At 45.5% G+C, this 16,342-nt stretch overlaps 2 protein-coding genes across 2 annotated transcripts in view; both read left to right on the top strand.

The window, feature by feature from the left end:
- The first annotated feature begins 1,047 nt into the window (after window positions 1-1,047).
- On the top strand, window positions 1,048-2,773 carry ptpa (protein phosphatase 2 phosphatase activator). The gene has a single exon (XM_080723769.1). The coding sequence runs from the start codon at window positions 1,168-1,170 to the stop codon at window positions 2,029-2,031; it is 864 nt and encodes a 287-aa protein (XP_080579895.1). The 5' UTR covers window positions 1,048-1,167; the 3' UTR covers window positions 2,032-2,773.
- A 2,281-nt stretch (window positions 2,774-5,054) lies between these two features.
- dnaaf5 (dynein axonemal assembly factor 5) overlaps window positions 5,055-16,342 on the top strand; it is a 64,236-nt gene continuing 52,948 nt past the window's right edge. The window contains exons 1-4 of the mRNA XM_080724803.1: window positions 5,055-5,595; window positions 6,647-6,831; window positions 7,596-7,720; window positions 9,076-9,194. Of these exons, the coding sequence (XP_080580929.1) occupies window positions 5,058-5,595; window positions 6,647-6,831; window positions 7,596-7,720; window positions 9,076-9,194 (967 nt within the window). The 5' untranslated portion in view covers window positions 5,055-5,057. The remainder of the gene's footprint in view (window positions 5,596-6,646; window positions 6,832-7,595; window positions 7,721-9,075; window positions 9,195-16,342) is intronic.

Below are 16,342 nucleotides of genomic sequence, written 5' to 3'. Positions count from 1 at the left end.
GTGAGTGAGTGAGTGAGTGAGTGAGTGATGCTATTTGACAAAACAACGCACCTGCTCCTCTAGTCTAGCCAACAGATAACAGTATAGCTAAGCTAACGTAGCTAGAACGTCTTGCAGCAGCAATGACAACCGAATTCACGACAATAAATCACAATGAACGCACGGTTCAACGTGTTGACACACCATGCCCTGTCAAGTTATCGTTTCACAGAGAGGAGGCGGTCGTCAAAACACGGCCTCTGCGTCGCGCTCTGTCGCCCTTACCGTTCTGTTTTTGGAAGGATGCTCAGGGAACACAGTGGGAGTGGGATGGAGCTGACTGCTGGGATGCTGCATGGGATGCTGCTACTACTGCAGCAGCTGGCTTGTTGAGTCCAGAACGGATCCCATCGCCGGGGAGGAGTGGTCGCGCTGTGATTGGCTAGTTGGATGTTGTTGTCAGGCAACCGATGATGATGAGAGAGGAGACTTATAAAAGATAACGCAGCGCACAGCATTTGTTGTTTTTGTGTTTCTCACGTCCGCTGTGAGGTTGTTTTTAGTGACATGAAAGCGTGGTTGTGTCAACTAAAAAAGAACTATAGGTTTAGAGAGGTTAATATCGGAATAAGACACAGACCACAGACAAAACTACATTTTGTCTAAACAGACCAGTCTATGAAACAGTTGTATTTATAATTATTTGTATGTATCTCATATTATCTGGCTGGCAGGCTGATTCAATTCTAGGCTCGTTCACAGGCTCTCTAATATATAATATTAATATACAGTGCGGTCCAAAAAGTGGTTGCCTTGACAACCAACTAGCCAATCGGAGCGCAACGGTCCTCCCGGGCTATGTGATCTGCTGCGTCTGCCCCCTCTTGCCTCTTGCGCGCGTCGGTCCGGGTGACGTCGGTGTTACGTCGCTGTGTCACGTCTAGGTTTTAGGGGAAAACAGCCGATCTGCAAGCTCACAACGCGTCGCTGCGCGTTGCGGATGTGAGCTTGCAGATCGTCTATTTTCACTACTTCTCTGATTAGCTGAACGCTTCCCAAACAAACATGGCGGAACACGAGCACCAGACAGCAGCAGCAGCAGCAACATCAGCAGAAACAGCCTCAATAAGCATAATTCAACAGTTCAACTTCACGCTGCCGAAGAAGGAGATCAGCACCGTCCCCGACATGGGGAAGTGGAAGCGCTCCCAGGCCTACGCGGACTACATGGGCTTCATCCTGACGCTCAACGAGGGCGTGAAGCGGAAGAAGCTGACGTGCGACTACGAGGTGTCCGAGACGGCGGGGAGGCTGCTGGACATGCTGGGGACGATGGACCGCTGGGTGGACGAGACGCCTCCCGTCGACCAGCCGTCCCGCTTCGGCAACAAGGCCTTCAGGACCTGGTACGCGCGGCTGGACGCCGAGGCGGACTCGCTGGTGGCCGCGGTGCTCCCCGCGGAGCTTGGCGCGGCCGCCCCGGAGGTGGCCGTGTACCTGAAGGAGTCGGTGGGGAACTCCACCAGGATAGACTACGGCACGGGCCACGAAGCCGCGTTCGCCGCCTTCCTCTGCTGCCTGTGCAAGGTGGGAGCCCTGCGGGCCGACGACCGGCTGGCCATCGTCTTCAAGGTGTTCGACAGGTACCTGCTGCTGATGCGCAAGGTGCAGAAGACCTACAGGATGGAGCCCGCCGGGAGCCAGGGCGCGTGGGGCCTGGACGACTTCCAGTTCTTGCCCTTCATATGGGGCAGCTCACAGCTGGTGGACCACCCCACGCTGGAGCCTCGGCACTTTGTGGAGGAGAGGCCGGTGAACGAGCACCACCAAGACTACATGTTCCTGGAGTGCATCAAGTTCATCAACGAGATGAAGACTGGTCCCTTCGCGGAGCACTCGAACCAGCTGTGGAACATCAGCGCTGTCCCCGCCTGGTCCAAAGTCAACCAGGGCCTGATCAGAATGTACAAAGCGGACTGCTTGGAGAAGTTCCCTGTCATCCAGCACTTCAAATTTGGTAGTCTGTTGTCTATCCAGCCGGTGAAGCCTTGACAGTCACGGAGGGAGAACATAGGATATAACATGGATAGACCAAACTTCCATCCAGACTTATTCCCCCCTCCTCATACCCCCTTCTCCCATTCAGATACAACACTATAGCACAATATGCATAGATGTCCTCCACACCCACTCATGAAAAGCATGCAGGTGCACATGTGCAGGAATGTGGTCCTGGAAGCTGTCATGTATGTACAATGCAAGGCTTAGAATCTATGATTTTGTCAGTTTATTCATGGGGAGAATGTGTCCCCTTGCCCTTGGGAACCTTAGAAGCTTACAATGAACAACAAAGTGTAAGTGTTTATTGAAAAGGATTGGGTTTGTTTTGTTTCATGTGCTTGTGGTCACATACAAAAAGGGGTGACATAGGCCTACAGTAAATGTTGCTTTTTATTGAAGTGGACTGGAATGTTATTAACTCGCCTTAGTTTTCTCCTGTTGTAGTTATGTTGTCATAATCATACACATGCCAGCAACAAGTGTGCTTCCAGTGTCATGTATTCACCTGAACATGTGTAAATGCTTGTGTGTGCCTTCACCTCACTCAAGTAGTTTCCGCTCTGTGCAGAACTGTAGAGCTTACACAGTAATACAGTAATAGCTTCAATGTTGCATCATTTTACATCATATAACATACCCCACCCCTCCCCCTCCCAGCCAGGATATGGATAAGACTAAACTAAAGATGACATAACTACACAGGATTAAGCTAAATCACCATTATACAATTGTTTGCTTTATCACTGAAGTCAATAAAGTTTTGGGTTTTGAATCGAAAACTATTGTTGAATGCTTGAATTAATGATTTTGTCTGTTTATTTATTTATTGCACCATGTCCTATTTGAGGTATGAGGAACCAACCACGCACTCAATTAAAAACAGTCTGGAATATTGAACGTGGATTTTTTTGCATCTAGGATTAGTTATGTCCCTTTCTACCACTTTTTCGAGTCACGTGTTCAAATACTGGATTCTGATTGGCTAAATTCCGGAGGTTATCAGAGGACAACTGTCGCAAAGTTGTGTGTCCGAGATCAATGCGCCTCAGTGTACATCCGGGGACTTCAGGAGGTCCTTTCCCCCAACCAACAAATGACGGTGGCAACGGTCCTATGTTTACTAACGTGCATGCTATAGTCGCCGATTTATTTGGATCCAATGCAATCCGCCAACTTTAAAGCCCCTTTTCTCTGAACCTATGCCTTTCTGGAAGCGAACAGCCTCTATTTACGGCCGGAACGGTACTTCTAACTGACGTTAGCTTAGCTGTAAGCTAGACGCATGGATTAGTATGGAGTTGGCGCCATCTGTTGGTGAGTAGAAGATGTTGTTTGTGGAACTATCTGCTGTCTCGCGGAAGTTTTATAGGCAATAATGATTGTAACTTAAGATCCTTGCAAGTTACAACTATGTGTTTTCTTTCATGTATACGGGAAAAAGTGGTAGAAAAGCTATTTACCACTCGGGGTCGGACATTATGCTCTCATAATGTCCTGAGTGATGGTGTTATCGGACTCGGCTGCGCCTCGTCCGATAACACCATCACTGCGGACATTATGAGAGCATAATGTCCTCTCACTCGGGGTAAATTGCTTACATATATCCCAAGATATATACCTTGATATATCCTGGGATGAGGTCTAAAATGTGTGTGGGGGAGTATTTTGCATTTCACTATGTCTAAAATGGGTTTTATTTTAGCCTATTTAGATCACATTATAATGTAAAATCTCGAGGTTATGAAGAAGTTAAAATTAAGATTTCACAGTTTAACAAAATTCGACTGCATTCTCGTTTTCCCGACAATCATTCTGTCAAAGAGTCAGTTCAATTCAAAGATTTAAGCACAAGTAAGAATACTTGCTGGGCATTGCTGCCTGACGCACCTCCGACGGTGCCATGGTGCTGGCTGCAGGGTCATCAGCCGGGAGCCAACCTTCACAGATGTTTCGCTCCTTTAATCCCGGAACATCTCTGGGTGGTGGAGCAGTGACAGGGACGTCTCCCTGCCACCCCCTGCAGCCAGCTTAAGGATCCTAATTCTACCCTCATGTCCCCTGTTTTATTGCTTTTTTGTATGTGGAATGAGTTTATTGGCATGCGAAAACATACGTTTACATTGCCAAAGCAAGTTTCAAAACATAATAAAAACAGCTGAAAATGGGGAACATAAAAACAGTTGGAGGGGGTACAGGCTGCATTGTATAAACAGAGATATATCACATTTTGTTGTGATGAAGCTTTTTGGAACAAATATCAGCATTTTATTTTTTCTCAATACAATTTCAATAGCCTACAAATGAAGGAAAAGAAAAAAGCCTCAAATGTCAAACGTGTTTAAAGCCGGTAACAGCTCTGTTTATACTGTATGTGTGCAGTAGGCACTCTAGAACAGGGGTGGGCAGCATTTATTTTCAGAGGGCCTTACTGACTACGTTAAAGTAAGTGAAGGGCCACACATTGTACAATTGAATTGAAACTTGAAACACATAACACATAAGATTGATGTTAAAACTGCATAAATTAGACAATTTAGACATGCCAGACTACTTTACAATGAGGTCCTTTCACGAGACAGTGTACTGTACTCTGGCCTACAATAAAGATATTATAGTTTATTAGTTACATGAATCTCCGGCAATGCCATATCATCTTTTAAATATACATTTATACTGTATCTTATCTGACATGCACCACTCCATAGGTCACTGATAAAAACACATTAGATTATGTTATAAATAAGAACTCAAGGTTGACTATTTCACTGCTACATTATAAACATAAAACATGTGAGTACATCATACGGAGGTATAATGGTATGTACTCAAATGGTCAATATAATTGGAGTTGAGATGGTCAAAGGGCCGGGTCCGGCCCCCGGGCCTTATGTTGCCCATGTGTGCTCTAGAAGATGCCTCTCAATGCAGTCAATAAAGTTTGGGTTTTTGAACCAGGCGCTGCCGTAAAGTTGTGTTTTTGTCGTGGAATTCCAGTGGGTGTCATAGCAACGGTAAAAATGGCAGCTACAGCAGCTGAAGACAAACGTGCTTCTGCTGAAGTAGTGAGAAGTCTCGCAAGACACTTAAATTGTCTCAATGAGGACAACAAGTCGACACGGAAAAGGGCGCTGGAAGCCATCAAGAAGGAAACTATCGATTCGGGTCTTTCCAGCGGCGTGCTGCAGGAGGTCTTCTCGTCTCTCCTCAAGCCCCTGCTGAAGTGCCTGTCAGACCCGATGGAGAGATGCAGGGAGACCGCTATACTGATGGTGGGAGACTTTATCCGCTGTGTCCCTCGGCCAGAGGAATCGTTGCCCTATTTTATCCCCTGCGTGGTCCTGCGGCTCGGCGGAGAGGAAATCGCGGAGCCGGCGGAGGAGCTCCGCTTGTCTCTGATGGAGGTGGTGACTCTGACCGTGCAGGTGTGCGGGAAGCATCTGGCTCCGTATCTGGACGACATGATCAAGATCCTTCAGAGAACAGCCGTCGATCCTTTTCCGGACGTCAAAAGAGAAAGTTGCAAGTGCATCGTGTGTTTTGGAAAGTCTGTACCGGGTAGGTGAGCTCTGAGCAGGGTTTGTTGTTGTTAAAATGCGTTGCCATGGTTTCCCCCGACTAGGCACGACGCTTTACTGCAGACGCTCTGCCTCACTCACAAGTTCAACCATCTATTATCTTCAGTGAAGTAAAGTAACTAAGTTCATTTACATAAGTACCATTTTGAGGACTTGTACTTTACTGAAGTATTTCCAATTTCCAATACTTTTACTAAAAATATTTCACTCCACTACATTTATTTGAAAACTTGTAATACTAGTTACTTGTAAGTTTGCATAGAAAAAGGTACAGTTTCATGACAGTACAGTTCACTGGTACAAGGTCAACTAAAAGAATAAGCTCAAGTAAGCACATGACTATTAAATGCCTCAATCTTCTAGCTATCACCTAAAAATGTATTAGCCTTACATTAAGTCGCTCATCAATGCAGAAACTTCTACAGGAGCGACTTAATGTAAGGCTAAAAATGTATAACAAAGCCTAGGTGATAGCTAGAAAACTACACCGCGGTGAGGTGATATGCTCTTCACCCTGGACTCTGAAAGAGGCATTGCAGTATTTAAATTGAGATCTTTTTTTCTTAAAAAAAAAAAGAAACTTGTATAACATTGAATGACAGAAAGATACAACACTACTATGCAGAGAAAATATCAATGTCCATAGTCAACATTGGCCACATAGTTTCCAAAACTTAAAGGGGTAATAGTAAATTTACCCCCATTGATTCCGGATGGGGACCCAAATGCATTTGCCCCCATCCGGAATCAATGGGGGTAAATTATCCAAAAAGGTGCCTACTTTCCATGACTTTGGTTTTTGTTTTTAAAAGTATGTTTGTTTGTTTGATTGATTGATTGATTGATTGAAGACTTTATTAGAAGTTTGCAAAGAAAATAAAGCAGTGGCGTGCTGCAGGACACCACTGCTGAAAATAAAGCAGCAAGAAATACTGTGGCTATACTATATGTGGCTATACTATAGGTAGTGACTTAAAAGTGCACTGAGCTTACGTTTCACTAACTGTACTTCATGCCTGCCTTTCGCTCAGAGCATTTCCACATGCAGGCTGAGAGTCTGATCAAGCCCTTGATGCAAACCATTGCTCATCAGCACTCCCGGGTGCGAGTGTCTATCATCGAGGCCACCGGGACTGTGATCCAGCACGGCCCTGGGAAAAGCATGGATGACGTGCTGTCTCACCTGGCACAGAGATTGTTCGACGACTCACCACAGGTATGGATTATGGAGCTTACTAGACCTGTCGCAATTATTACATAATTGTCTAATCGCGATTATTTGACATAACCACAGTGATTTTGTCATTTCGTCATAATCGTTTCCATGTTGAAAAATGTTTCAAACATTTAAAAAAAAATGTGGAAATAGCAGATCTACAAGCTCTCAACGTGTCGTGAGCTTGTAGATCGGCTATATCCTCTATCAATGTTCTTTTTTAAGTATAACGTCATATCTGCCATGGGCAACTTCACAGCCTAAAAGCCAAATGGAAACGTAATTATCAAGGACAAAAACACAATTAAATCGTTATTCGCAATTATTTGATAGCTAATCGTCATGTAAAATGTCATAATCGTGACAGCTTACATCAATTATAATGGTAAATGGTGCATTTATATAGCACTTTTATTAAAAGGCGCTTTACATAGATTTTGCATTACATTCACCCATACACATTCATACACCAGTGGCAGAGGAAACCATGCAAGGCACCAACCTACTCACTGGGAGCAATTAGGGGTTCAGAGTCTTGCTCAAGGACCCTTCGACATTAACTCAGGGGGAGCCCGGATTAGAACTGGGAACCCTTCCGAAGCCCTTCGTGCTCTAATAACGGTTTCTCTACCCCTGAGCTATGCCGCCCCATTATCACAGAGCTACACACAATGCTATATAATGGCTGCAAAATCAGGATTAAAAAGCCAATACTTGTCCTACTGTACGTGCTTGTCTTGATTTTTTTCCCTCCTGGCGTCCAGGTGAGAAAAGCAGTGACGGTGGTGGTTGGTGATTGGCTGCTGCACATGAGAGACAGATACTCCTACTTTCACAAACTCCTCCCCCTCCTGTTGAGCAGTGTCAGTGATGAGATCCCGGAAATAAGGTAACGACACCAACACTTTCAGTCTTTAATGGACCATACCGGTGCCATTGTCTATTCTGTATATTGTACATACAGTAAATGTACACCATTTGAAGAAGAAAACACACTGGAGAAGCTCGGACAACTAAAGCCTCTCTTATTTAGTTGCTAGTACAAATAGAGAATGACGGCCGGGCTACAACAGAAAACGTGCGCTGTCTGTGCGTGTGGGAAAAGCCCCTGGCTACACCAAGGAGGGAGTATTTGTGCGGGAGACCAGAGAGTCTGTGTACAAAATGCATATGCACGCATACAAAATAGAACCGATCCTATTTTTAGGGAATGCGTATCCGGGGTTTGCGCTATCCGTGCAGCTGGCTGAATTGATATACACATTGGATCTTTCCAAACCCGCGCACGCCCCGCATACGCACTGACGTGCGTGAAAAGCCTTGCAGTAGCCCGGCCGTGACTGACATTTCGATGATAATGCATTGACTGATCCAATGGAGTTTGGAGGTTTAGTCACAAGTGCTTTTTTAATACTTTTCATTTGTTCAATATTTGTAAAACCCACACACAGACGTAAAGGGTGTTCAATAGCACTGATTTATATATAATTAAAATTAAAAAGTAGAAAAATGGGATAGCTGGTTTCTGCATGACGGCGACGATATAACAAATTATATTGGGCTTAATTGTTTAAGTCTTACAACTTGGACATTCCAAAATATAATAAAAAGTCAATATACAACAATAATAACACAGATATAAGACGGACGGACGGACGGGCGGACGGACGGACGGACGGACGGACGGACAGACAGACTCACAGTAGTGAAAACATAACATAACTTCAGCTGTTCCCGCCTCTTGGAAGGGATAATAACATAAGTGGTCTCTCTCAAGAGATGGAGCCCATACCCAGTGATGTCATTACGTGCGCATCCCGCATCAAAAACTCATTCAGGTCACCCAGGGACTCATTCATGTCATGGTCCTGGTGTCGCGGGGATGCGCCTCCATTGGAGTCCATGTTAAAATAATTTACCACGTCGCGGTAAAAGAACAAAAAAAAAGAAATTCCACAGACACCACCATTGTTCATGGGTGAAAGCATCCTACTTTACCCTACGTTAACACAAATAAAATCCACGTAGAAAGTCTTAAACAGGCGATAGAAACGTCAATGTTTTGATTCCACCGACGTCCAACGCCATTTTGCGCACATAAACTTTATATTGAGGACTCATAAAACTTTTCTGGGACCCATTTAAATGACCACCTGTGGGTCCCGGGACCCATTACATTGAAAACCTAGTAACATCACTGCATACCACTGATGAAGATAATAATGATGCGTCCCTCTCCTCCAGTCTGCTGGCTGCTGACCTTTGGAGGCAGACAGGTGCTCAGTGGGAGAAGGAGAATGAAGACGACATTAAGGACAAGATGGACTTCCTTCTCACCCCACCTCCCCTCTATCCAGCAGGAGGTCAGTCCGCCCCTCACCTCCTCTCTTCCCTGCAGGTTAACCACTTGAACCCTAGCGTCCCTATTCTGGTCTGAGGGTCCTCCCTCCTCTCTTCCCTGCAGGTTAACCACTTGAACCCTAGCGTCCCTATTCTGGTCTGAGGGTCCTCCCTCCTCTCTTCCCTGCAGGTTAACCACTTGAACCCTAGCGTCCCTATTCTGGTCTGAGGGTCCTCTCTCCTCTCTTCCCTGCAGGTTAACCACTTGAACCCTAGCGTCCCTATTCTGGTCTGAGGGTCCTCCCTCCTCTCTTCCCTGCAGGTTAACCACTTGAACCCTAGCGTCCCTATTCTGGTCTGAGGGTCCTCTCTCCTCTCTTCCCTGCAGGTTAACCACTTGAACCCTAGCGTCCCTATTCTGGTCTGAGGGTCCTCCCTCCTCTCTTCCCTGCAGGTTAACCACTTGAACCCTAGCGTCCCTATTCTGGTCTGAGGGTCCTCTCTCCTCTCTTCCCTGCAGGTTGGCCACTTGAACCCTAGTGTCCCTATTCTGGTCTGAGGGTCCTCTCTCCTCTGGTCTGAGGGTCCTCTCTCCTCTCTTCCCTGCAGGTTAGCCACTTGAACCCTAGCGTCCCTATTCTGGTCTGAGGGTCCTCCCTCCTCTCTTCCCTGCAGGTTAGCCACTTGAACCCTAGCGTCCCTATTCTGGTCTGAGGGTCCTCCCTCCTCTCTTCCCTGCAGGTTAACCACTTGAACCCTAGCGTCCCTATTCTGGTCTGAGGGTCCTCTCTCCTCTGGTCTGAGGGTCCTCTCTCCTCTCTTCCCTTCAGGTTAGCCACTTGAACCCTAGCGTCCCCATTCTGGTCTGAGGGTCCTCTCTCCTCTGGTCTGAGGGTCCTCTCTCCTCTCTTCCCTGCAGGTTAACCACTTGAACCCTAGCGTCCCTATTCTGGTCTGAGGGTCCTCCCTCCTCTCTTCCCTGCAGGTTAGCCACTTGAACCCTAGCGTCCCTATTCTGGTCTGAGGGTCCTCCCTCCTCTCTTCCCTGCAGGTTAACCACTTGAACCCTAGCGTCCCTATTCTGGTCTGAGGGTCCTCTCTCCTCTGGTCTGAGGGTCCTCTCTCCTCTCTTCCCTTCAGGTTAGCCACTTGAACCCTAGCGTCCCCATTCTGGTCTGAGGGTCCTCTCTCCTCTGGTCTGAGGGTCCTCTCTCCTCTCTTCCCTGCAGGTTAACCACTTGAACCCTAGCGTCCCTATTCTGGTCTGAGGGTCCTCCCTCCTCTCTTCCCTGCAGGTTAGCCACTTGAACCCTAGCGTCCCTATTCTGGTCTGAGGGTCCTCTCTCCTCTGGTCTGAGGGTCCTCTCTCCTCTCTTCCCTGCAGGTTAGCCACTTGAACCCTAGCGTCCCTATTCTGGTCTGAGGGTCCTCTCTCCTCTGGTCTGAGGGTCCTCTCTCCTCTCTTCCCTGCAGGTTAACCACTTGAACCCTAGCGTCCCTATTCTGGTCTGAGGGTCCGCCCTGAGAGTGGGAAGCCAGGGGTTCCATCCCCGGCCGAGTCTTACCAAAGAGTGGCAAAGACTATAAAGATGGTATTCCTCACTCAACAGTTAACAAATCAACATAAAGTTTAAGTGTATAGAGGGCATCTACACATTTCTAAATGACAATTTAAGGACGTTTTAATACCTACTCAACTTAAGATGGCTCAGGGACCACTCAGCAAAATACCAAAAGTCAAAGGTAGCTAGCTACCTTTACAAGCTAAAAAATTATGGTCACATTTGGGATTTTACAATGATTTTGTAACACACTTTATGACAAGTCTAATAATTAAGGAAACGCTTAGAAAACAGCCACATTTCCATCTATATAAGCCATGCCAAACCTCATTGAACCAAAAGATTGTCATGGTTGGAATGACGAAATGAGCACATTATCAAATTAGGCTTTATTCACGAAATGTGAAGTGAAAATGAACAGATCTGGTTCAATCTTTTTGTAACCGCCCCTTGAAAATAAATAACACTGAGAGGGACCAGACTAATATCCACAACAGTGTCTGGGTATGCAAGGCTAGTGAACTTTGGCAATGTAAAGGTATGTTTTCTCATGCCAATAAAGCTCCTTTGAATTGAATTGAACCGATAGTAAGTCAAGAGTGCAACAATTCAAATCAATGACTCAAATGATATCCTAGAAATGTAACAAATAAAATAAATTATAAAATAAAATACAAAAACAAGACAAAAAGGCTCTTAGGGGTTTTGGAGAGAAAATGACATCATCTGACTTCAGCTGTAGCCATGGCCTGACAGGCTGTTATTGATCCAGACCTGTAAATAGACGTTTATACTTATTATTCAATCACTCAAACCCCAGAATCCCTATTCTTTGGGGACATTCACCAAAAATAGCTGATCTGCAAGCTCACCACAAGATGCGTTATGAGCTTGTAGATCGGCTATTTTTGGTGAAGAGAGTTGTTGTATGGAAAAATAACTCAAGTCAGCCTCAGTTACACTGTACACTTGTAAATACAGTTGATGCTTTGAGCTTTTTAAAACACAACAGCTCGTTGGAGGAGATTTGTGGTACAATAAGCATAGTTCCCTGGCTGCTGCGATCTGTTGGAATGCGTGCACTGTCGGCGCTGACTTTATTTGTCAATGTCGGCGGAGCCAGAGACAAGCACAGATAAGGGCTACTTCTTCATTAGCCTGAAACATGACGGTCGCGACCGTTCATATCGCACGACCGTCATGCGTCCACGTCCAGTCTCCACACACAGAGGCACATGGAGCACTGTCAGTAATGTTCCTGAACCTTTGAAATACCTGCCTTCTCAATGCACCACCATAAACCTGTTACTCCAGATGCACCTCCTCATTTACAAATGCACATAAGGTTTCTGGCACATTTCGTCATTAGTTATTATAGTGGGCCAACTTGTGTGTCACAAGTGTGTCAGTTGCAACTTGCAAGTAGAGCCTAGTCTCAGGTTAGATAGATTTACTGTATATCTAGATGCGTGAACAGACATATTATGAATTGACCTGTGTTTCAGCTCGGGCAATCAGAAGGCATGCCCCGAGAAGACCCAAACATGCTGATTCAGACCCTCTCATCCCCAGAATGGATGACATGAGATGGTTGGGTCTGACCCACGTGAGACTAGGGAGAGGCTATCTGTGTTTGATGTCTTAGTGGCGGACAGGCCATCAGTCAGCTGGGCAATTCAACGGCTTCTGGTTTGTTTCCTCTGTTCATTTCAGTCAACAAGGTTACAGTACAGTGTGAGCTTGTGGATCTCCTATTTTATAACGTGTTGGGGAAACTTCTAAGAGAAAACCGGAGCGTTTTTGAATAATGTGGGTTCTTTTCCTTTTTACACAAAAAGAATCAGAATCCTTTCAGATGGGGGTTAACGGCCAAACATGCGGGGGTCCATACCATGGGAAAGGTTTGAGAACCACTGCCGTAGGGATACCAACAGCATCAAACAACCTGCATATACTGTGCTGCACTACCACCCTACAGAACACCTCTGGCGTTCAGGTGGCGGAAAGCCTCTGGATATGATGTGCCGTTACAGAACCTGCATGTTCTTTTGGTCCTAATGCGTTTAAGTCTTCTTAAAAGAAGGGAGGAAATTAAAAAAGGTGGTTCGCCTGTAAGATGAACAGTTTGAGAGAGAGAAGTGCTGCTGGCTTTGAGAGCGGCTGTTCGAGGCAGCTGAGCATCAAAGCAAAGCTGATGCGCCACGTTGCTAAACATCACAGGGAAGGATTTGGACAGCGTGCGGCTTGGCCTTTAACCACTTTCAACCTGGCATCCCTATTTCGGGCGTGTCATTATAGGTGAATATCAAAAGAGAAAACAAAATTCCCCAAGTTTAAACATTTTCAAAAATCGTGGAATTCACATTTCCATGTGTGTTCTGCAGAATGTGAATTCCGTGACCAGGATGGTTCACCAGGCTAGATCTAAAGGCTTGTGGGCTTTATTTTCACTATTCGTCGTACGAGGGGTATTAAGGGCCTAAAAGAACACTACTCATATTTTCAACCTTATCTTAATTTAATTGTCTCACTGATGCTCATTATGCCCAATGGTCCCCGAGCCATGCAGCCTATAGAGAATCTCCTGTTTCTGTAGCGTGAGGTAGCCTGATGTACAAGTTGACCTTCTGGATGCTATTAGGTCTCAGGGACCTAATAGCATAATTGCTCATAACAACCACACCAGGGGGTCTAATGAAATACGGTCAACCTCCTAGACAGTACAAAACTATGGCACCACCTTAAAAAAAAGCTCATAAGATGGCACCATTACTGTCTTAACTCTGTGTCTCAGAGGTGGGCTGTGGACATTTAAGAAACCTGCCTACCAGTGACCTCATCGGTGGGGATTCCAAGTTAATAGAAACTACAGCCTTTTACTCCTTGCAAGTTAGAACTAGAAGCCACTGTTCTTTCATCAATACAGAAAAAGAAAAAAGTTTGTAGGCCTGTCACAATTATTACATATAATAATCGTCTAATCGCAATTATTTGCCTCAATTGCAATTATTTCTGCCATAATCGTTTCCATGTTGATATATGTTCATATATTTTCAAACATCTTCAAAAATGGTGGAAATAGCAGATCGACAAGCTCACAATGTGTCACGATGTGATGCGTTGTGAGCTTGTAGATTGGCTATTTCAACTATCAATGTTTTTTAAGTATAAAGTTGTCAAATATGTCAGTCATTTCTTTGTATTTTTAGGTTATGTGTCATATCTGCCATGTGCAACTTCAAAGCCTACAAGCCAAACAGAAATATAATTGTCAACGACAAAAACACAATTCAATTATTTGATTGACAATTAATCGTCATGTAAAATGTCATAATCGTGACAGCCCTAATCCCATGGCGAGCATTAGTGAGGACCGACACAACATGGAGAGAGGAGACAAACTGTATCCTTTTAAGTGGTTAAATAAGACCACCTAATGTGTTGAAACGGCGCATTCATATACACTATACCGAACAGTCTCACTCACACGCATGTGCTGACGCATGCATGTACGATACGTGGGGACATGCACATACATCCCTGTTATGAGAGCCCAGAGAGGGCAGGGTGGAGTAGTTGTTGAGAGACAGAGAGCTGCCTTGTTGCCTCCCCGTGCTCTCATTAGTACCCATTAATGCCGTTTGTCAACAGTGTAATGAGGGTGAAAGTGGGGCCAAAGCTGGGGTGGAAGGAAGGGGGGACAAGCTCTGTCTGTCTCTCTAAATGATACTTTTGCGTGGCCATGAACAGGTGGACGACTTCCCAACCACGTTTGGGGGCAGTTCTCCATTCCTAAACCTGCCATTCCTACCCACTGCCATTCCTTCTGAGGTTAGGGTGAGGGTTAGGGTTTGGTCTAGGTGGTCACTGCCTCCGTAGGAATGGCAGTGTGTAGGAATGGCCCCACGTTTACCTCCCGACCGAGATGCACTCTGAAAAGTAGGCATTGTTACAATTTTATACCGTACTTAAGTTGTGGAGATCTTGTTTCCCCCTCCGAGTAGTCGGAGTAGGAAAATCCCCACGTTCCAGCTTTAGCTTGTGCTGTATATAAGGTGTTACGTTTTTTGTTTTGTTTTTTGTTTTTTGGGGGGGGGGGTTAGTTCCCCCGCCCCCCTCATCCTCCTAATAGACGTTCCTAAATCCTGTAAGATGATCTCATCGTGTGCTCTTTCCTAAAAACAGTTATTTTGGTCTGAAGTGGAATGGACCTTTTTGAATTCCAGCGTCACAAAAGGTGCCCAGGTGCACGCGCACCGCGTGGCACCGTTGCGTGCGGTGCGCGGTCCGCTGCAGTGCCAACAACGCGAGGGCAGGTAAAGTGGTGGCTAATGTCTTAATTCAGCGCCACTCACAACAAGACGCACCTTGTTCTGTTTAAAAGCATTTTACTTTCATGTTTATTGGCTTGAAAAGGTATATTGGCTGGGAAACACGAGACCGGGTGTGTCCGTTTGTCTAGCCGCTCAGTGGTCCGTAACAATGCCAGATAAGAGCCGGGCCTGGGGCCTGGGATCAGTTTGAACCTGACAGTGGTGTAAAGTAATTAAGTACATTTACTGTACTTCTTGAGTATTTCCAATTTCCACTCCACTGCATCTCCGATCCAAGTATTGCTCTTTAACTCTGCTACATTTATTTGACTTAAGTTTACTAGTTTAGTTACTAGTTACTTTGTAGATTTTGATTAGTATTACAAAACATCCATTAACCACTTCAGCCCAATATACATAGAGCCCATCTACATAGGGCTGAAGTGTATTATTACAAGCTCACAATGCGTCGTAATGCAACGCATTGTGAGCTTGTAGATCTGCTATTTTCAAATGATTTTATACATTTGAGAACTTGAAATAGGACATTCTGCATACCGAGTATTTTTTACTTTTGGTACTTTTACTACATTTTGATACTAATACTTTTGTACGTTCACTCAACAAAATTTTGAATACCGGTCTTTTACTTGTAACCAAGTATTTCTATATTGCAGTATTGATACTTTTACTTAAGTAACAAACGTGAGTACTTTTTTCCATCACTGGAACCTGAACGTGGGCACCATGGTCACCACGTGTGTGTGTGTGTGTGTGTGTGCGTGCGTGTGTGCGCGCACGCGCGCCTGCGTGTGTGTGTGTGCGCGCAAGTGAGCGGTTCCAGTTCCTAAGCCTATACATTATCCATATCTGGGTTGACTTGAGACTGCTACACAGTGAGCCCGACCGGTGACAATACCGATACATTTGGGCCATTCCAGTCGGCAGGAGACAAAAGGAAAGGGTCTCTCTCTTTGTCTTTCTCTTAGGGCTTCCATAAATCCGCAGGGCCTCCCAGTGTGAAGAGGTCACTGTCAGACAGTGAGAGACGACCAGGAACGGGCTTGTTTTGTCTTGTCCCCCTGTGTTTCTCCCTGATTTATGGCCGTCTTCCTTTCTGCCCCTCTCTTCCTCTCTCATTAGCCCGCTTATTGGGAAAAGAGCAGGGGCGTCGCACCAAATTCTGGGCCCTGGGTACAAGGATTCAATGCGGGGCCCCCCAATGAATGTTCTTCATAGGGGGATGGGGTTTAACCCATTTAGATGCATTGTCACACATTATTTTGTGCTTTAACT

Source organism: Nannobrachium achirus (genome assembly GCF_963921795.1).
Source record: "Nannobrachium achirus genome assembly, chromosome: 4".
Taxonomy (NCBI): domain Eukaryota; kingdom Metazoa; phylum Chordata; class Actinopteri; order Myctophiformes; family Myctophidae; genus Nannobrachium; species Nannobrachium achirus.
The sequence above is the reverse complement of the archived record's forward strand: the minus strand, read 5'-3'. Positions and strand labels throughout refer to the sequence as shown.